The sequence below is a fragment of the Cinclus cinclus genome, chromosome 1 (genome assembly GCF_963662255.1).
Source record: "Cinclus cinclus chromosome 1, bCinCin1.1, whole genome shotgun sequence".
NCBI lineage: Eukaryota > Metazoa > Chordata > Aves > Passeriformes > Cinclidae > Cinclus > Cinclus cinclus.
This window is the reverse complement of record NC_085046.1, coordinates 132,489,184-132,511,517: the sequence shown is the minus strand read 5'-3', so window position 1 is coordinate 132,511,517 and position 22,334 is coordinate 132,489,184. Positions and strand designations below refer to the sequence as shown.

Here is a 22,334-nt window from a genome sequence, read left to right as displayed (position 1 = left end):
ACTACAGCCCTCTTCCTGCTGGCCTTTGAAGTAAATCTCCCTTCACAGAACAGTTATTTAGTGATGATGGTTCACAGAGCAATGGATAGATGAACACTGTCCTTCTAGAATAATACAAGGAGTATCCATTGAGGTGGCTAGGTACAAAATTGACAAAACTAGAAATATTATTTGAATTTATTTCTCGCAGAAATATAGTATTTTTCAGAGAATAGTAAAGTTATTAGTTCTCTGAGAAAAAAACCCAACTGAATTTTCTTCCTCGAAGTATAAACTACATATATACACGGAACTGTAACTACAGATAAGTATCCCAGACATTTCAGGCAAAGTGAAAACTGAATCATTGCCAAGGTATGAGATTGCCCTATAAAGTTCTTCTTTTCACTCTCAAGCTTCAGTAGAATGAAATCAGAGACCTCTTTCATGGAATTATGAACAAGAAATTGTCATATATTATATTACATCTTAACTAAGGGATTACAAAATCCCAAAATGAGTTTTTAAATGGAAACTTTCTTAAGGAAAACCTAAATTTTTGCTTATGTAACAACACAACCGCTCCCTAAATCTTGTTTACTGCAAAAACAGAAATAAAACAGCTTTATAGTTTGGGGGTTTTTATGAGATGTATATTTTTTTAGCAGGGATCTTATGAGAATTCTTCTGCTCTGAAAAATAGTTTAACAGTATTTTTACCAAGAAAGATCATCCTACATTTCTCTCTATTTTTACCTCTAATTATGGATAGAAAAAAATCTTGTGGAAGGTCAAGCTAAATGTTCTGACCTCACTTAGAACTTTTTCCTTTTTTCCCCCTTATTAATGAGTTCAAGTAGTAATATAAGAAAGTTTCTCTTTAAGTAAAGAAATGCAGAAAATATTTTTTTATGATAAGTAAGGATTTTTAATATCATAAATGCCTACAGCCAGGGGGATTAGTTTTACTTCTACCACAGGCAGATGGAAACCTTACAGGTGTAGACCTCACTGAGTTGATGACTATATTAAAGAAAAGTTTGATGAGTTATTTGTTACTGAGGCAGTATGGCTCAGTTGGTGTACATGTTCTGTACCTTTTTGCCTAAAATTAAGCCTTTTTATTCTTACTCCCTAGTCTTACCACAGGGCTTCTTTCTCCCTGGAATTTCTCCTCATATATGGCATAAAGCGTCTCCCACACTTTGTGTGTGAGAAATGTCTTCCAGAGGATTTCTATAAGATCATAGTTAGCATTGGCTGGAGTTCCCTTCTGGCATCTCAACTCTATGTTTGTTTTCACTGCGTCCATCTCTCAGAAAAGCTTTGTGAACATGCAAAGACTCAAATATACACCTGCTTTTACCGAAAATCTGTTAAGGACAGCTGCATAAATTTTGTATTACCATATCTCCTTTCCTATTCTTCTCCTACATGTAGAGGAAAACAACAGAATTTAATGACATTTTAAAGCCTTTTTAGTTTGCAATTAGAATATCTTTTTTTTATTAGAATATTTTTCAGAGTTTATTTAGTAAAAGCTGATCAATGCTCTTGGTAATGCATTTATTATAATGGTACTTCCTCTTGGTAAAGGATTCAGTTCACAATTCTTAATTAATGAATAAGTTAAATTTGCCCTAATCTCTTGTCAACTGCTAATCCTACATTTCTATCAATGTATTATGTGTTAATTTTGAAAGTAAATCAGATTGCACATCAAGAATATTGATGCAAATGTAATACTACACATTAAAACAATCTATTACATTACCAGTCTGTCTCTTGAATATGAGAGGAAATTAACCCCCAAACAAATGGCTTATTTCAAATTGCCTGTATATATATGATTTTAAAAGAATTCAAATACATGTCTAAATTAAAGGTAGTGGGTGATAATTTCAGTTGACATTTTGACCACATAAATTAATTCTAGGGATAGAAAATAACAATGTCTATTATGCAAATGAATGAATACACTTATTCAGTAAATTGTATGCTTACCATAAACTATCTCACTTTAGACAATGAAAGGTAATCAATGTAGTTTCTCCTTTAGTTACCACGATTCCAAGTGATTAAGCCCCTTCTTTTTAACAGGAACCTCATTGACTATATAGGTAATAAAAGACTATTTTTAAAATATAAATAAAATTTTGAATTGAGAAATGTGAAGTTCAATACCACACCAAGACCAATGTTACCAATAGATTCCCCTCAATTATTCCATAAGTTGAGGAAATTGCTCTACAGGCCACATCATTGGTTCCTAACATACGTAAATGAGACTGTTCTACTTATAAATATGGCACTTCAGACTGCAGTTTCAACACCCTACAAATCATATAGTCAAATTTTTGGTTTTAAACACAAATAAAATAAAATGTCACTCAAACTTTTTGCTCTGAGACCTAGTTCTCTTACATTTCTTCTAAGATGTAGCCATGTAATATCAAAATTTCTAAGTACATTAAACTCTTTTCATTTTGGACCTCTACAGAATCTGTTAAAATGGAAATGCCTCATTTTGATAAAAACTATTGAATTAACATCAATCACCATTTTGTTGGCACAGAATCAACTGCTGTTTGTACTTTTCCTACAGGGAACTTCAGTAATATATGGCAAAGTTTAACCCCAGCAAAATTATGAAGAATGTCAAAAGATTTCATAACACTGTCTCAAAATTCCACTTTTACTTCATGCCCTATAACTTCATGCCATATATGGCATCCAATCAAGAGCTCTTAGGTGACATGGAGCAACGTGTTGCAATAAAGCAAGTGCAGCTCAGGCAGTGTCAGATGTCCCAGCATGACCAGCTACATTTACATGTGCAGGGCACTCTGGAGCAACACTCTCCAGAGACACACGAGGGTTGATTTCTATCCAAACATAGTTACACCTCTCTGCAGGCATTACTGCACTGGTCATTACTGCACTTTCAAGTTGTGCTGTTACTTCTTTTTTTAAATCTCTTTTAATAGGTTCCATCTATTGTAATCGCTTACCCAAAGACATGACAGGATTTGGTCTCTGAGAGCACACTGGACCCTGTACAGGTGACCAAACATACATACTTGATGTTTTAGTATATATGATCCATGGAGTGCCCCAGATTCTGAAAACATGCGTTGAACTGCTTTGGCTACTGGATATAATCAGCCTACAAACACTATGCTAACTGAAGAAAAGATGAAATATTTACCTCACTAAAAGAGAAATGACAGCTAAATAAGGGAAGTGAAGGCACCCAGGTATCTACCTGCCAAAGACAGTGCATGTAAATTGAAAGGGATCCCTAAGATTGCATAATAAGAGGACAGCAAAGATTTTACTCATTAATGAAATATAACTGAGAATTAGGTCTGCATCTCTATAGAAGTCTGAGCATCAGTTCCCTCAGGGCTGACCAGCAGGAAAACATTTATATTCCAGATATGAATAGCTAAGACTGTTAAGAATTGCATTTTGCATTCTACTTTTCTCTGTAAAGAAAGCTGTCTTTTTCACAAGGAAGAATGCCTGTGGAATCAGGACCTGAACATTACAACATAAACGCTTTCTAACCCATCAAATGTTAGCTTCCAGAATTGAAAGCTTGACTCAAGAATACAGAGTATATACCTTTAGCTATTTTTGGAGCACTGGAAAGGTACAGGAACCATAAATAAATTAAATTCTAATTTATCTTGCTACTCTACTCTTCAGTATCTTGTCATTTACTGAAGTCTTAAATGAAAGCTACCTTAAGAAAAATTACTTTTGTATCATGCTCTTTACCCATAAAACAACTGGCCCTACCTGAAAAGGACTACAGACCAGAATAAAAAATACATTTCTGGACCTATTTTGAGTGTAAATTTCTTAGCACTATGACAAATAAAAAGAAACACTACGAATATAATTTGAAAAGACATTTAAAATTGACCTTATAAGGCATGTAAATCTGATACACAGTCCTGAAAACAGTTATGATGACCTACTTTCAGAAAAACTTCTGGCATGGATTTAGTTATAAAATATGAATGAAGAAAACCACTGAAGTAAAATTATACTTTATGAAACACTTGTAAAAAACTTCAGAGATACAGACAGTCATTTCTACACCAATTTCCATATGAGCACAAAACTTTTGACAAAAGTGTCATCTTCTGATATTGGAATGTTTTTTCAAGCCTGATACATAAGGAGATACTTAGCCAGCCCATTGAATGATATAATATCTTCAGAAAGTACCTAAGAAACTTTTATACTTAAACCAGTTTCTACATGGTACCAGTGCCCTGACACTTGAATACCTCCTACCTCTCTGTTCCAGAAACCTGTACTTACAGGACACCTACAGGAAATTAGTATTTTGGTTCCAGATTGTACCAATATAATGATTCCTTGTGCAGGCACCTATCATCTGAGAAAACGAACATGACAAAACAAGCCAGAGAAATTTATAAATTCATTAATCACTTTAATTGCAAGTTTTAATCCTCTGGTATCAATGTGCAATGCTGGTGTCCAACACTTTCTCTAAGATGTACCAATGGATGGAAACAGAACGATTTGGGTTGGAAGGGACCTTAAACACCATCTAGCTACAACCTCCTGTAGGGGAGGCAGCAACACCCTCCAATTGGGTTGCTCAGAGCCCCATCTAACCTTGCCTTGAACATTTCCAGGGATGAGGCACCCACAGCTTCTTTGAACAACCTGTTCTCATGTCTCACCGTCCTCATTGTGAAGGGCCTGAAGACACGCAAGGTATTTCTTCATGGTGTCACCTCACTCTCACCAACCCAACAGGCCATCACATTGTGTCACTGTAGGTACAGCACCATGCACGCCCCTCATCCAGGGCCTGACGTGGCCACGTGCCTGCTCAGCACAACCAGCAATGCTTGTGTGACCCAGTTATTTAAAGATGCTTGTGCCTATCCTGTAGCAGCAGTCACATGTGGCCACCAGACAGGGCTCCTTGGAGACACTTGTCAAATAGAGCAGTGGGAGCAGGTGCACAGTAACAGCTCTATAAAACAGCCCCCAACCCTTACCTGTACCCCCACATCCAAACATCACCAGGGGCTTTTTCAGGAGATGGCAGCAGGAGCTGCCCTGGCTGCTCTGGTCGGGGCCAGGCACAGGCCAGCCCTGATCACAGCCTGTCCCAGGGAGCAGCCAAGGCAGAGGGGCTGCTAGCCAGAGCCGTGCAGGCTCCCCAGCTCCTGCCGCTCTTCTAACAGCACTGAATTACAGCTCCTCACCCAAGAGTCTGTCAGAACACCCTACTCACAGTCAGTGGGTCTAAAGACTTTGAGTACTCTTTGGGACAGTTATATTTCAGTTATGTCCCTGACTGGAGCATCTAATCAGCCATTGGGCAACTGACTGGATGTAACAGAGAAAAACTTCTGCTTAAAAGCACCAAGTAACAAAGACAGTGTGGTATTTAAGTCAGATCTAGACCAGACACACAGTACAGATCCTCTCTAGTGCTGAGACATACTTGAGCAATGTATGAAGAGCTGACATCCTTCATTTAATAGCTCTTATGGCAAGACAGACCAGATTAGATCATAAAGAGTAATGTAGTGCATTGGATACGGTTTGATATTCAAATGCCTCTGTACAGTTACATAGCTCTGTACTATCACAAGCCAAAAATTTACATTTTCAGAAGAGCAAGTGATTAATTTTTTTTTCTTGCCTAACCAGACACTTCCAGATTTGTCTAAAGGTGACTTCATCTTTTATCTGTCATTTATTTTGAAGAAAATAGAAATGTACACAAAAGAGAAATGTAACCCGCAAGTGAGCTGGTAAGAGACAAGATGGCTGCAAAGACTTGCCTACTGATGGAGTCACCTGTGGCTGCATGAATTCAGAGCTTTCTCTATATACATTCTTTCACCTTTTCTTCATTCTCTCTCATACTGCATTCTGTAAGTCACATAGTCAAGCTCCCTACCCTCTTCTGCACTGTTACTTTTCCTTCTTCTTTTTTAGTTCTACTCCTTACAGTACTTGAAATCCCACCCATACCTCTAAAAAGTTTACTTAAAAATGTTACCACAGATTCTGACAGTGCAAATCATTCTTTTGTTCCATTCTGTAGTACATTAGAAGTCTCATCACTTTGGTTTGGAAAGAACTGAGAAATCTCTTATCCGTGTCTGAATGGTGGTAGCACAATGGAGACCTTCAGATGGAACCTCACACAGCAGGGCACTGTAAACTTACCTTGAACCATATGACAACATCACCAACAGTTTTTCTTAAATACTGAGCATACAATCTATCTTCTGTATGTACCTTAAAATATATTATATTTTATATATGCATACTTATATAAATTGCTTAATCGTTTCTTTTATACAAATGTTATTCAAATACAAGTAACTTTTTTCAACATAAAATACACTTGTCCTATACAGTGTCATTATTTGACATTGAGCTTTTCAGAGTGCATTATATGGATTTTCCCCAAAATAGGAAGCAATAGAAAAAATGTGTAAGATTTAAAATGTTTTAGGCACCAAAGCAGAAGAAACTCTCTGTTTTCCTAGGCAGCACATTGAAGTATCCAATTTGAATTGAGAGAAACAGAAATGAGGAAAATTTCTACAGGTGGCAAATACGCTTGTAGGATGAAAAGAAAGTAGTTAAACCACAGTAATATATTTACACTAAAGTAATATAACCTATAACTTTGTTCAGGAAAATTGTTTTGATTCAAAATAAGGTCGCATGTTCAAAGGTGAAAAAAACCTCATGTTGAAATACACAAACACTATATGTAACAAAACCAACATTTCAGTGACCCTTCACACACTTCAGTAAGGAAGCCCCCAGGTGGAAGTACAGCTTATGCTGGTTCCTGAAAAGCTGAAAAGTAAGGAACTCATATATTAAGCAGGTTCCAGCAAGCAGAAAAGAAAAGCTTCAGTCTAACCTGAAAAGGATCTTTGCTTAAAAAAAAATAAGTTTAGTAAATGTTCAGAGAAAACCAATAATTGATAATTTTCTTCATTCCATAGAATATTGTTGATGATGCAGCTTCAACAGGATCTTCAAATTACTAAACTGTAATACATAAGAAATATATACATTTAAATGGTAATTTGAGAGAAAAAAACCACAAATCTAGTTCCTACCAGTTTGGCTGAGCTGTGACGTGCTACGGCTTTTTCTTGACAGCCCCACGATGGCGACCATCTTTGCACCAATGCTGGAGCGTCTCTTTTTGCTGCCACCACCAACAGTGCCCACTGCCGTGTCCGACTGGCTGCCATCGTTCTTCTCCAGCGTGTACATCTCCCCGCTTATGCTGGTGCTCTTAGTCATGTTCTTTCCTGAGATGGCCATCTGTCTGCTTTGCATTTTGGATGTAAAGACACTGTCAGCCAGTTGATGGATAAACAGTGCAGACAGAGTAAAAAGGGGAAGACAGAAAAGGACAGGTTTCAGATGGAAGGTTTTGGGAGACTGGAGGGTAAAAGCAGATAATCACACAGGTAGGGTTTTGTTTTAAGAGGTAAAAGGAGAAACTTTAATTCTAGATACTTGGTTGGTCCACTGTAAAAATACTTGACTCATCAACATTGTGTTTTAAATAACAAGGTCTTATTTACTGATTGACTTAAAACTTATTACCAGCAAAAGCATACCAAAGAATTAATGCATCCATATATCATAGAATCACTTTTTGTTTGGAAAATTTAAGTTCTGCTGTCAGTGCTGCACACCACTTCTTCTCACATATATACACACAAATAACTTACATCCCTCTGGGAAACAGACACTTGATTCATTACTGAGTAGAAAACGACATCAGTCTGAAGCCCAGTTGTGGTTACTAAACATTCAGATATTTCAAGGATGTTCTCAGTGATCTGCTTTAACTCAATCATCATACAGTAATGAACACCCATAGGTTTTTTTCTCCATCTCCATCTCCATCTCCATCTCCATCTCCATCTCCATCTCCATCTCCATCTCCACCTCCACCTCCACCTCCATCTCCATTTCACATCAACAAATACAGATACTAGATATGTATTTCACACAACATTTGACTGTTATGTGGCAAAGATCATCACTACTGATAAAATGGAATTCAATTCTAATGTCTCTTTTGTACTCATTTGGAGACTGTGTAAACGTGCTCTGTGTGGCTTCATCTAAACTATCTGCTGCAGCATTTCATGTGTCCCAGGGGAACCTGACCTACCAGTGGTTCAGCCTAAGAGAACTTTCCTTTCCTCAGAAATGGCACTGATGACATGAGCACTTGCCCTGACATCTGGTTCGTAGGTATACAAACAAATATCCAGAACTGGAAACTCTGGGGTATGTGTGGGCCTGAAAATATATAGGGAATTTTCTATTTCAATTAAGTTCTTGCACAGAACTTCGACCTTTATTATTCTTTTCAGTACAGTGCTTCTCGCCAAAAAGTCCTGATGAGATTCCATTTTAAACAATCCACAAAACTGTGGAATATTTCTGGAACCCAGGCAAAATGACTTTTTTGTTAAATCACCAATATATAAAGGCTAAAATAAATATTTTTACTTTTTAAACAGATTTTCAAAGGCTGTTGCTAGAGCTTTAGTGCTCAGCAAATGTCTCTAGAGCAATTTTTTCTGAGTATAGAAAAAATATATACTCCTTTTACCTTATCTATAGTGGCCTGAAATCTATTTCATAAAAGGAAGGCATTATTGTTTCTTTATGAAGTTTTTTTGCAATATATATTCTGTCAATAACTTATATATGGAATTAATGCAGTGCACTCAAAAGTAAATGAAGACTTATGCCTTAGCCACAACCTGTGGAAAGCTAAGAGCAGGTTCATAGCAGAAGTAGACCTTACCGTTGAAAAAATACTGAGCGTACTTCTCAGGGAAGTTAAAAGGAAAAATGAATGAGAGTTTGGATCAGCAGATGGAGAAGCACAAAACAAAGCTGAGAAAGAGCCAGAGTGGCCATGCCTGGACACACAATCACAGAAGACTGAACACAGTGGTAACCTGAAAGCTTTTTTCTTACCCCCTTTGTTATATGTTAGTACACACTGACTCTCGCTGGTACATTTATCACCAAGGGAGGAATGGGATAGGATGTGGATGAAGAAGTAGGCAGCAAAACAGTAAAAGAGAATTTCCATTTCCGTGTCTTATTAGAGCTATGTTAACTTACTTGTTAGATTATAACATCACACACTGTATTTTTTATCAAACTAACACCTCTAAGAATTCAGTCAAAGAAAACAGATGTCACAGAAACAAGTTCTCAGTTTCAACATTATCTTGCATGTAAAACATACTAGAGGTCTAGAAAAAGCATTGCTAATATCTTCAACATTATCTTGAGCAAAAATATACTGAGAAACAGAAAATTAGACCCCCTTATCCAGTAATGCTATTTTAAATTCAAGTTCTTAAAGGAAATTTTATTATATGTGCTTTCAGTCAGGTCTCTCTCTTTTCAGTATTTTTTAAAATCAGATCAAATTTGACAGAGCAGTAGGAAACTAAAGCTATTTAGTTTCTAAAACTATTTTGAAAACAGATCCCTGGAGAGGTATCTTATGAACACCTCTTTGGGAAAAGATTGCAGGAGAAGTCATTATTCAATCTCTCCTAGCAGAAATTCATTCACGTATACAGGCTGGAGGGGGAGGTAAGTTTTTCGCTGCTTGCAGAACAACCTATTTCAGTGATCCTTTTTTTCAAAAATAACACCCAGAAAATCAGTGAGTTCCTGTCATATGGAAAATAGTAATTAATGTGTTGCTTTATAAGTGATATTACCATTCAATAAAGGTCCTATGTCATCAGTGGAAATAGAAATATTCTTCATTTTAATATAAAAGTTGCATGGAAGAAAAAGTCACCATTTCCTCAGTTGAATGTGCCTTTGGGGAGCTTTTTGTGTCCTTTCCAAGATGTATGGCTCTATTTAAGTGGAATGCATTACACTAGTTGCCCTTATTAAAGAAATTGGTGTGTTTAAAGAGATTGGTCACTATAGTTTCACTGTGCAGTTAGATATGATAGTACTATGAATTACTGAAGTTTGCTTCTTGGCTGCTGCCTAAAGGCTTCAGTATCACAAAATGTTTTGCTGTATACTCCTGCCAGTAATGATGTAGGCTTCAGTCAGACACCTTCTCTTGGACAACTTTTTGAGAAAGGTAGGAAAGGGAATTCAAATTAAGAGAAAGGGGTTTAGATTTAAGTGGATATACCAAATACTAGTACAAATGGCTGACACTAAAAATCATTCACAAATCTCTATTTTTTCCCACAGTAGAGCTCTAAAACTATTTTCTTCAATTAAAGGCTTGGGGGTTTTCCTCTTCTCTAAAAGCAGCAGAGAAGACATCTTTGCTCCAGTCCTAATGAGCAAATAAATGGCCCTTGGAGAAAGCCATCCCATAGCAGGGACTTTGATTTTTTGCAATTCTTCTCTTAGTAAAAAAAGCTTTGAGAAATACATACTAGGAGAGTTCTGGGTGGTTTATAGTGCCTCATAATAAACCCAGAATGGTCATGAGCACGTCCTTCATCAGCACTCTGAATCATTTCTGGCTATCCAAACCCTCATTCACTAATTTTTCTTGGCAGATACTTGATACCCTCTCCAGTAGAAAATACCCTTCTACCCAGTCTGCCTTTTGACAGTTCCACAAATGGATTATTCTCAGAAAAAACGGGTGTTGTATGTCAGATTTGGCTTCTTTCTGGGGTAATAGAAAGGTTAACCTCAGAATAAAATATAGAGAGTAAATCATACAACCTTTCTCCTTAGCCAGAGACAGAAATTACTGGAAATTTTCTTTATATATACATATACAAAAACATAATATCACACACATCCAGGTAAATATGTTCAAAAGTATTTTAAAACAGACATTATATAAAAGTAACTTATGAAATTGTATGAGTTAATGAATAGATATGCAGTAAAAATAGGGTTCTCAAAGTGTCTTTTAAGACAGTAATAATTTTCAAAATATCCTCATCAGAGTATACAGCCAGATTCTGGGGGGAGAATAAAATAAAGGGGGGAATAAAGTAATTATCCTAGTCCAAATAATATGTGCATAAAGACATAATAATACCATTATTAGAACCAAAACAAGAACAAAATCAGCACACAGCCTCAGCTATGTGGCAGCCCACAGCCTACAGCAAAAGCAGAGTGAAGGTGGCAGCAAGTCTATTGGCTTTGGCTTAACAGGACCAAACTATCTAGTCAGCAGTGCCCTGGCAGCCAGGAGGACCAGCCCTGTCCTGGGGACATCAGGCACAGCATCACCAGCCAGGCAAGGGAGGGATTGTCCTGCTCTGTTCTGAGCTGGGGTGGGCTCACCTTGAGGGCTGGGGGCAGTTCTGGGTGCCACAAAATAAGATATAAAGGCATTAGAGAGCACCCAAAGACTGACAACAAAGATGTGAAGGGCCTGAGGAGAAGTCATAGGAGGAGCAGGTCAGCTTACATGGTCTGTTCACTCTGGAGGAGACTGAGGGCAGACCTCACTGCTATCTGGAGCTTCCTTGTGAGGGGAAGAGGAGGGGCAGACACTCATCTCTCTGTGGTCCCAGTGACAGGACCCAAGGGAATGGACTGAAATTGTGTCAGGGGAGGTTTAGGTTGGAGATCACAAAAAGGTTCTTCACCCAGAGGGTGGTTGGGCACCAGAACAGCTCCCCAGGGAAGTGGTCACAGCACCAGCCTGACAGAGTTCAAGAAGGGTTTGGACAATACTCTCAAACACATGGTGTGCTTCCTGGAGCTGTTCTGTGCAGGGCCAGGAGCTGGACTTACTGCTTTGGGTACCTTCCAGCTCAGGAGATTCTATGAATCTGCTGAATTTAGTATGGTTCTTGTAGCTAATGAAGAGTTCTGTGCCACGCTTAGAGCAGTTAATCAAATGTTTTAGGCCTGTTCTCTGGCCTTGCCAGCCTGCATACACAGAGCAGGCTAGCTTCAACTAGCTTACATCCTTCCCAAAACTGGGTTTTATCAGGCATCTGCCTGGAGGAAACTGACCCAATTTATGCTGTCTCCTGAACTGTCCCTGATCTGAATCAGGGGCCCCTTAACAGTGTGTCCAGCACAAAGCTATGCCAAAAAGAACCCAAGCTGTTTAAACAATATAGATGATCTATATTATGTCCTGGCCCTATCTTGCTTACTGTCTAGACTTAGCCTTAAATTCCTTGTTGATATTAGACATCTCAGATTGTTTTCAAATTATGATATTCAACAGCCCAATCCTGGCCCATAAGATTTTTCTGAATGCTTTTAAAGTAAAACAGTAAGCAAGCATAAAATTGCTGTTCAAACACAGCCTTCTGGAATTGCAGTGTTAATGTTTTGGATTTCTTAAGGGCAATTTTCTTATTCTTCACTGTCTCTTTGTAGAGACTCACCTGTTTTCAAAACTAAGAGTGTAATTACTCTCTGGAAAAAAATGTGCTTTCAAAGTCTTCCAGACTCTTACTACAGCAGATGATCAGAAATAATCTGGTTTTTCTCTCCAGTTTGTTAATATTTGTACTGAAATACAGAAAGATTAGAAAACACAGCCAGAGAAACTTAAAAAAACCCAAACAAACTGATGATTAGAATTGGCTACTTGGAAAGCAAACTTTTCTGGAATTGCTGCATAGCCAGAGGAGAATTCCTTAAAGGGCGTAAGGAAAGCCTCCTAGAAGAGAAGCAGAGAAATAGGTTTCACAAGATCTTTGATTTAGTCTTGGTATCTCCTGCTTTAGCCAGACCATTCCCTTGATACCTGACCAAGATGGAAAGAAACTGTTTGAGAGGTTTGGGTTAAGGAGAGGGAAGATTTCACAGTGTGAAAGAATCCTGTCCCAAAGGCAGTGAAACTGATTTGAAGCCACTTTTCCAAGTGAATGGCTTGTAATTCTTGCACTGGGTAAGATGAACTGCATTGTGGGCAAATGTTTGAGATCCTAAACAAGTTCCAGATAAAAATTTGGTTTACTCAATATTTTTGGATCCTAGATAGCAAAAAACAAGTCAGAACCTTCATCCTACCTCTCTCAGTTTCCAATGGACTTGAAAGAATTCATTACCTTACAAGAAAATACTAATTTTAGAACTATTTGATACTATTTTCAGCTGTTGTATTTTCCACGAAGGAGGTGCAGGCACAATAAATACTCATTGTAACACATGCACTAAATGGAAAATCTCGTCCTGTTGCCATAGGTAAAAACTTGCAGTCTTTGGCATTATGGTCAGATTTTTGTCTACAGAAACTGAAATATTTTCTAAAAACTGGCTGATTCATACACTAAGTGCCAAATTTCATCAGAAATCCTTTGTTTAGGCCAGAAAACAAAACAAAACAAAACAAAAAACCCATCAAAACAAAACAAAGCAAACAACAACAACAACAACAAAACCCACCCCAAAACACAAACTAAAACCCCCACACTGATATCATGATCTATCTGCCAGCTCAAAGTAAGTCCCAGTGAAAGGAACCCCAGAGTGGCAGCTCTGGGAGGGGAAGCTTCCTCTTCCCTCTGCACTAATCTGGTAAATTCTACAGTAGTAATGTACTGCTAAAGACTGATAAAACTCTCTTTTAAATCAGGCCCTGGCTCTGAACCACACCAGTCTGTGGTTGAAAGCAGCACAGGGAGCAGATCAGAAACCTTAACACTCAGTGACTTTGTAATCACGAACCAATTGAAAAGAGTCTCACTTCCCGATATGGACTAAGTAAAGATGTAGCAGATGCTATCTGTTTCAATGACTGATAGAATAAAATTATTAGGAAAAACTTAGCAATTTTTTTCACTAACCAATGAATACACTTTGCTAAAACCAGTGTTATGAAGCACAGGCATTTTTCCAATCTACAATGCTGTTAATACTTTTAAGTGTGAAGAAGATAACAATACCAAATATCAAAACATCCATTCTACCGTATATTGTTGGTAGGATTTTTGAGGATGCCGTTTGTAATTTTCACTCATCTTTACAACAGTGTTGGAAATGACAATATATAATCTCATTGCTCTGCCATAAGCATATGTATCAGAGAATCAGATTTACACAAGTAATTTGGCAGATTTTGCAGGTTTCTTTATTTCTTTATTTCGAAGTCAAAGCAAAATAAATATTATTGCTTTCCAGCTTAGTTCTCTGGTAGTGATCCTTAATGAAAATAAGGCATCCATAATAGTGAAAATCCATGTTGCCAAGTGTGTACTACAGCTGTTTGCTGTGATGTCATAGGGAAAGGATTTTAACAATTTTTCAATTGTTGTAATAGATATTTTCTAATATATGTCTCCTGTGAGACTGGAAGACCCACTGAAGACTTTGTTTACTGCTTTTTACAAGCAGGAGATGAATTTCAATGCCATTCTTAATAGATCTGTTAACTCAATCAGAGATGATCTTATTTCATTAATTTACTGAAGAAATTTAACAAAAACAGCATTATGGGGACAGCTGTGATGTAGGAAATAACATTTCCATGGGAACAACGCTTCCGGCCAATACACGTACTCGTCTGCCAATTCGCATCAAAGAGAGACACAGCAGGTTCAAAATTATAATGACTTAGTCTCTGGAGATCCACTTGGTCAAAAATTATTCTATTAACCTATTGGTGGTATAAATCTCTAATACCTAGACTGACTTAATTATAAGGTTTATTTTACTGAAATTATAACAAGAAAGTTGGGGGAAGAAATAGACCAATGTTTATAATAAATTTTGTTATGGCTATACTGTTCAAAGAAAACTGGTGGCCACATCTCAATACATAAGTAGATATATTTTGATATGAAATTTCTTTTTTCAAAGGTCTCCTTCATTACAAATCGGAATACCTCACCTGCTACAGTACATAGGTTGAATTGAGCTCTCTCTTTCCCTCTCTGATAGAGATGGTATCTCCCCCTCTCTGGTATATTATTACAAATTAATAGAAGTATAACTTCTTCCATGGCATCTCTAGCAAAATTTTTTTAAAATAGGAAAAATGGCAAAATCATTTGGGGTCAGGGCATTAGAGTATTTACAAAACATAACCATAGCAAATGAATTATGCTGAAAAAACCACTGTAACAGCTAGCTCTTTCCAAACACTAGCAGTTGAATTATACACATAGATTCAGAGATTTTTTGATAAAATTTTTCACCTTCTCTGACAGAATAATTGGCTATTTTTAAAAATAAAAATACAGTTGATATGTTATGTTAATTTAAATTTCAGTTATAATGAAGATAATATAAATATCCATCTAGTGTCAATAAACTTTCAAGTTTTCCTCTGCAAAGTTACAGAAAAACTTTATTACCCTGCTAACTTTAATGAATCTTTGATGAAATCCCTTTCTTTGATACAGTGAATTAAACAAGTCATTTACTCTGTGTGGATGCAAAAAAAAAAAAGTGTAGCAAGAAAATTAGCAGAAGTCTTGTATTAGTCAGCTGTCATATTGATTGGTAATAAAAGAAGAACTCCATATGAGTTCTGAAGGTTTTGCAATAAAGTACAGTCAAAAATTGCAGTCAAAGACTGAATGAGCTTTGAATAACATCCAAATTCTTTGAATCTAGAAAGCATCTTCTTTAACCCAGCCTAGCAAAGAAGCAGTTGTGTTTTAAAAGCTGAGTAACAACTAGCTTGCTAATTTAAAACTGATAATGAGCAACCTGATTTAATCGAGACTGCTCTCCTGCAGACATGCACCTAGCATGTATGTAACCTGAAAGTTAAATGTTGTGTGCCTGCTCCAACCTGCTGCTGAATTAGTCTTCCAGCAGGGATGGAGGAGAGGGCCCAGTTCTCTGTATTAACACTGTTAAGTCACAATCTACAATGCAAACTTGCTTAGTGCTGCCCAGTGTTGTTTATTGAAGGGCTGAATAGAGCTCTATGAAATGAAAAGCAAGCAGTGAATTGCTAAACTAGACATTAAATCCAGTATGTGTCCTAGACCTCAAATCAACAGAGAAATAATGTAGAATCGAGTCAGGAAAGTGAGAAAAATTTAAGACTTCAAGGCTGAAATGCTCTAAAATATACAGAGGTAAGAAACATAATGTTTTGACTGAGGGTAAGGACTACCATAATTTATCATCTTGCTAAACTGAAATTGCTGTGAGGAAGATTTACTTATTTAGAAAACTCACTGACAGAAAACTTTGGAAGACAGACACTGGGGAACTGGACAGGATGCACTACTGAGATTACATTAAGAGAAAAATCACATAATAACCAGGGAAGAGACAGATGTCTTGAAAAGGCTTTAAATAAATTGCTGTCAGCAATATGGATTTCACTATAGCTGCATCTATACTTCACTCAAGAAAGACTGTATTTCTTTGATTAGTACTGCACAAAGGCAATATGCTCAGGCTCGTTTTAAGGCTTATGTGCGTGTATGTGGCAGTGGCTGTCTAAAGAATAAAGTAACTCTAACATTTCCTTCATCCTTGTAAATTCAGGTTTCTTGAGGACTCTGAAAAATCAGGGTCAGAATAGGCACTGCTAACATCCCCAAAACTCATAGCATGTCTCTGAATTGATCTTCTGGGACTGAGAACTAAATGGACATGAGCAAGAGATCTGAAGCCGTAATTACTTCAACCAGATACATTATCTGGGACATCATGATCTTGCCTGGCTGACTTCTGTCACTTTGACAAAATGACTTTGAGTCACTTTTGGTCTCTGGGGAAAATTATAAAAGCACAGAGAAAACTTAAGACCATCATAAAAAAGAAAATGTGAGGAAAGGTGTCACATCTTTCGGAACAAGAGCCTGCAACCTTTGTTATTCTGAGCTGGAGAAGGCAGATCTATGACCAAATGTCCCTGCTGAGACAATGTGTCCATGGCACATCATGCAAGTTTGAAGCAACTTTCCTCTTTTTTCCCTTGGGCCTCCATAGGAATCATGTTTATGTTATGGCTAATGTCAGGGAAGGTCTGGGCTCTCAATGGTATCTGTAAAAGGAAATTTGATTTCCTGCTAGGGGCTACCTGATGACACATCTCCCAGCTTGTTTAGCTAGCACCTTATGGACTTTAGGAGAAGCATGAACACCACACAGGTGCAGTGGAATTACTGAAAATGTTCACCTGTTCGATCAAAAGACATTCAAACCAGATTTATGGGTGATGGCCAACCAGTGGAGCATTACCTTTCCATAGCTATTGAGCACACATTTGTTAAACCAGCACTGGGCCCCTTCTCCTTAGTTAAAGTACAGTACTTGCTAGATGGGCCTGACAATGTTTTTCAAAGGCCATAGCACAAATCTAGCAACTGCATTTTAGAAATACTTCAAAGAAGTTACATGAAGGAGTTTATGTTTTCTTCTTGGAAGGCTAAGTGATAAGATTATTAATTATTTTTAATGAAGTACATTTTAAGGAATATGTATTAATTTTACAGAACCTTGTCACTCTTCTATCAAAGTAATACTCAGGTAAAAAGAATGAAAACATACATCACTAAGACAGAGCCCATATCTGTCCAATCATAATATCCAAGAAAGAAAAGCCTTATAAGCTTCAATATTCCATCCCTTGTTTTAGTAAGTTTCTACACCACTTCTAAGTTTTTTGCTGTTGCTCTTCTTTCCAGATCTGTTGTGCTCAATCATGTACAAATAAAGATAAAATGTCTGTCTATTGAAGATCTTGTAATTCAATCTAGCTTTAAATATTTTCAGAAATTTAGTCTTTTTATAACACACTTAAAAGTGCAAAAACTAATTTCAACATTTATATTTGCTTCAAACCTAATTTTAATTTTTTCCTTCATCTCTGCTTCCTTGCATGTCTAAAGGGCTTTCTCCCTGCATTTCTTGTTGTTATGTTTTGTTTAAAGTACTGATACAGTTTTAAACTAAACTTTAAGTAAGTGTTTAAGGAGTGCATCGGTGCTTTATGTCTCACAGGTCAGAGCTGGCTCAAAAGAGGCAAAACTGCAGGCTGCATTTCGTGGAGTGGGAAGCAGTCTCAAAGATGTTGCATTGCAGTCAGAGTAAAAATGTCTGCGTTTCCTGCTGGATGCCTTATATCAAAGCTGCAGACTGTTTCAAATTACTTATTTTTACTGTTCAGCTGTTAATAATGTGTACTTTCAAATGTACATTAATTTCTTATATGCCAGTGTATCAAAACAAATTCACTAAATGTAAAGGAGCCTATATATCTTTTGTATTTACTTCAAAGTAACAGGAAATCAAGGGTTCTATAGACAGTGACAAATAACTTAGAAACAGGTGACTTTACTAGATTTCTGAAATTATTTTTATTCTATTCTCAGTATGGATTTCACAACAAATGTATTTGTTCATATAATTCCATTTGGAACCATTGATCTTTTGTGTATTTTTTCCATAATATTTTTCCAGAAGCTACAGATAATTTTCTTATAAATGTAATCTATGAAAATTTAAAAAACCAAATAGCCAAATTATTGTCCATGTGTGTTGGTACAGACCCAGTAGCTCTACGAATGTATAGCTTTTGATTATTTTCCTTTCTGTAGAAAACTAAAGGTAAAAATCTTACATTAAAAAGTAGTGGCTTTGAATGTATGCTTCAAATGAACAAGAGTTTTTTATAAACTCCTAACAGACTCTACCCAGATCAGTAATACTAGGAAAATCTGACTGAAAAAGCCTTTTTTTTTTTTTAGGTCCTCTGATTTTAAAGACACAGACAGGCAATATGTACGCAGCTCTGCTTATCTAGTCATAAGAGTGCAGAGGAGTTATGTTAGAGAGACACAAAGTTGCTGCTTCTTGTTCAAGGACCCAGTGCATCACACCTGCCCCAAACACCTGGGTAATGCAACATTTTGCAGCTGAAAAGAGCTGGTGAGCATTGTACTGCAACATGTCATTCTCATCCCAGGAATGGCAAGGTCACTTTGTTGTCACGTTGAAAAAGTTGTTAGACCAACATCTTCTGTTGAGAGCTGCATGTTGGCATGCTTTCCCTGAAAACCTACGTGAACATTGACATAATTGGACCCAAGGTCTCTCTCCTTCCATGGCAGAAATGACTCTGAGTGAACCTTTATCTGTCTGTCTGTCTGTCTATCTATCTACCTATCCATCTATCTCTGTTGGAAGCACAGACTATGAGTACTCAATTCTTCTAAAAGACTGATCAATGCAGTGGGGAAAGAGCCCCAGACTACCATTTTCTCTTCCAAATATGTGGCCTGTTTGGCTACAAAGGTTAGATACAATTAACTTCTTTCATCTAATTGTCCAGATGAAGCAATCATTGACATATTTTTGAAATAGTTTTAAGAAACCAAACACCAAATACACATTGAAAATGGATTCTTAGTATACGTTATTTTTTGTACAGTTTTTTATATTTTTACCAGAATAAAAACTTCCAAAACCATTACTGCCTTTCACCCCTGTGAAGGAGTTTGCAAAGAATGCATTGATATGCTTTTTCCTCCAGAAAAATACTGGATTTAACTGTTAATAGCTGCAGTCACAGTGGAAGGGTCATAAAACCTGAAATAGTAAAATTACAATTTAATGAAAAACTAAGGAACAAATACTCATTAGGAATCAGTTTTAAAACCTACAAATTAAATTCTCCAAAGTTGTTTTTTTTTTTAACTGAATGAACTAGGACTAGAAAGTGAATTTGAAATTAATCTTTATACCTAACAAAGGAAGGGGCACAAAAAGCATAAAGAACCATTAGAAAGAGAAAATGTTTTGTATCTGAAAAATTACATTACTTAAACCCATACATTGCACTCTGTTTCTTGAATTTTTAAGTGCTTTGAAAAACTACATCCCAGCTGAATTTTTCCACTACAAATTTTCCTTTCTTGGTTGTGTTATCTTCCTATTAGCTCTATTCCTTCTACCATCTTTTAGAATTCACTTTTTTTCTTCGCATGGGTTATCACTGATTCCTTCCAAATACATAGCAAAACCTTGTGACTTGCATATGCTTTTAATTTCCTATCTCTGCCCTCTCTGTCCACCCACCCAGATAACTGTTTTGTCCACACTCTCTCACCATTTCAAATGACAAATACTGCAGTGCTTTTCTCTAGCCCTGGCAATTTACCCAATTAACCCTTCCAGGATACTAGAGAAAAGATACATTTCATAGCTTTTCTATTTGGCTGTCTCATCTTCCTCCACATATCAATAAAAAGTTACACTCTCTTTTACATAGGTGTACATAATTCGTCCTCATTTCCAGTATCTTAGGACTTGTTTCTATCATCTCTCATTCAAGACTGAAAGATCAACTCCTGATCATCAAACATGCCACTCATCCACTTGATATATTTTTAGCAAGCACCTAATGTTTTGTCCTCAATGTCTTGAATGCTTGAAAACAGCTCTCCAGAAACATTCACAAAGATACCTTATTTTCTCTCCTCAAATCTTCTCTTAGCATCCATTCTCTGTTGTCAAGATGTTCCCAATACTGTGTTGTACCTATCTCCATCATGTGGAACAGCTCTTTTCTGTGCTTCCCTCTCTGTATTCATATGTTATTTCATGATTTATACTCTGTGTGCTTGGAACAGAAGTTGTATTTTTCTACTGTATTTCAACAGTGAAATCCTGCTCTGTGACTACATTTGCTGGGTATTTACATCATAAAACAAAACTATTGTGACTATCACAATCAATGCTTAGGATTGATATTTAGAAAAATATTAAGAAAGGATAAAATTTTCAGTAGTCTTAAACAGATTACCTTCAATAAAAAGTATTAATGATCAAAGATCATACCTAAGAAGCCTTTATTTTTGGTCCTGAGATTATCAAAGAGATGGAGTAAGGAAAAAAGTCAGTGAACTCTACATAATAAATACTGAAGAGCAAAGCTGGAGCTGCTCTTTGTTTGCTAACATGTACTGCAGAGAAAGAACACAATTATGATTTCCCTATAGGTCAAGCATATGCCAAAGTTTAGTTTTACAAGGTTTAATCAAAGCAAAATCTAATGCTGCAACCATTTCTGCCAAAAAACAGATTAATTGATTTAATGTACTCCAGTGCTCCAAAAGTTAATGCCTATCATTGTGCCAAGGTACTGTTTGAAATAGGCATGGGATGAATTAGTGATGGATGTCTGTGTTCACAGTCATCTCAACTCACCCATGATCTCAGCAGACTGAAGACCTTAGTGGGACTATTACCATCACTCATGAAGTACATAAACACAGTACCATCAAGAGGTATGAGGTATCCTTAACATGGTAATTTTTGAGATGATGGAGTGATTGTGAGCAGCCCTGCATTCCAGAGTGCCCAGAGGAAATATGGCAGCTGTCCAACTACAGATGCACCTCGGTAAAAGAAGTAAAAATATATCTTGAAGATTCCCATCTGCAATGTAGCTTTGTTTGATGCCCAAGATCTCAAGAACTACATGATAATTTCCTACTATTCTATCAAGGAAAAATTGGCCGCCTTTGTTCTGCTAGGCCTCTCAAATACCTATTAATATGTTTAATTGATATGTTTGGTTACTCTTAATACTTGCGGTGTGTCTGAAAACATTCTTTTTTGGAAGCCAAAATCATTACCTTATCTTATAAATCGCCAAGTATGTGTTAGTTTAAAAATTGCCAGAGAAATGAGCAGAAGGTGCTGAATTTTCAAAATTTAAAAAAAAAAATTGCTGACAACTGATCCTGCCTTTGGGCTTGTCCAAGGAATACAGAAGTCTTAATATTTCAATATATTAATGAGACACAACTATGTGTGTATATAAATGTGTATACATACCTATAACTGTCCCTTTCCAGGAATCAATCTGGCTTTTCTGTTAGGTTCTTACTCTAGAAAAATGTTCAGACAATACTAAAAAATGAGCACTGACTCTACCATGGGAAAGGAAGGTGAATATAAACTTTTCTGTTTATTCACAATCTGCATACTAAAAGTGGTCAATATGTGCAAAGTGGGCAAATAATATTAGCGACTGATTTCCATGAAGGGAGCCAAAATCTAACACAAACAAAAGTCACAACAGCCAGTTAAGAACATCTTGTTTCTTTATAGAATAGAGACTCCTGACTTGTGCCACTCTTTCCTGAAGGCAGAGAGCAGCTGGCAAACAGAAGAACAAGCTGGCACAGGAAACAAGGAGCTGTTTCTCAAAAAGGACTTTACTTTCTATGGGGGACAGCATATTGGCTAGAGACCAGTTTGAGTGAAATCTAAAAACCAGGAATAGAGTCATGCTTTTGAAAGGCAGGACTTTCAGATTCATTATAATGGGAAATTAGTGGGAAATGGAAGAGTAAAAAGTCTTTAAATAATCCTTTCACACA

At 36.8% G+C, this 22,334-nt stretch overlaps 1 protein-coding gene across 41 annotated transcripts in view; it reads right to left on the bottom strand.

The window, feature by feature from the left end:
• The window catches only part of RIMS2 (regulating synaptic membrane exocytosis 2), a 449,594-nt gene that overhangs the window by 44,411 nt on the left and 382,849 nt on the right, over positions 1-22,334 (bottom strand). For 19 of the 41 annotated variants that reach the window (XM_062490879.1, XM_062490936.1, XM_062490837.1 and 16 more), the window contains one exon: positions 7,128-7,369. The exons of the other annotated variants lie outside the window; for them this stretch is intronic. In XM_062490879.1, the coding sequence (XP_062346863.1) occupies positions 7,128-7,369 (242 nt within the window). The remainder of the gene's footprint in view (positions 1-7,127; positions 7,370-22,334) is intronic. 41 annotated transcript variants of the gene reach the window in all.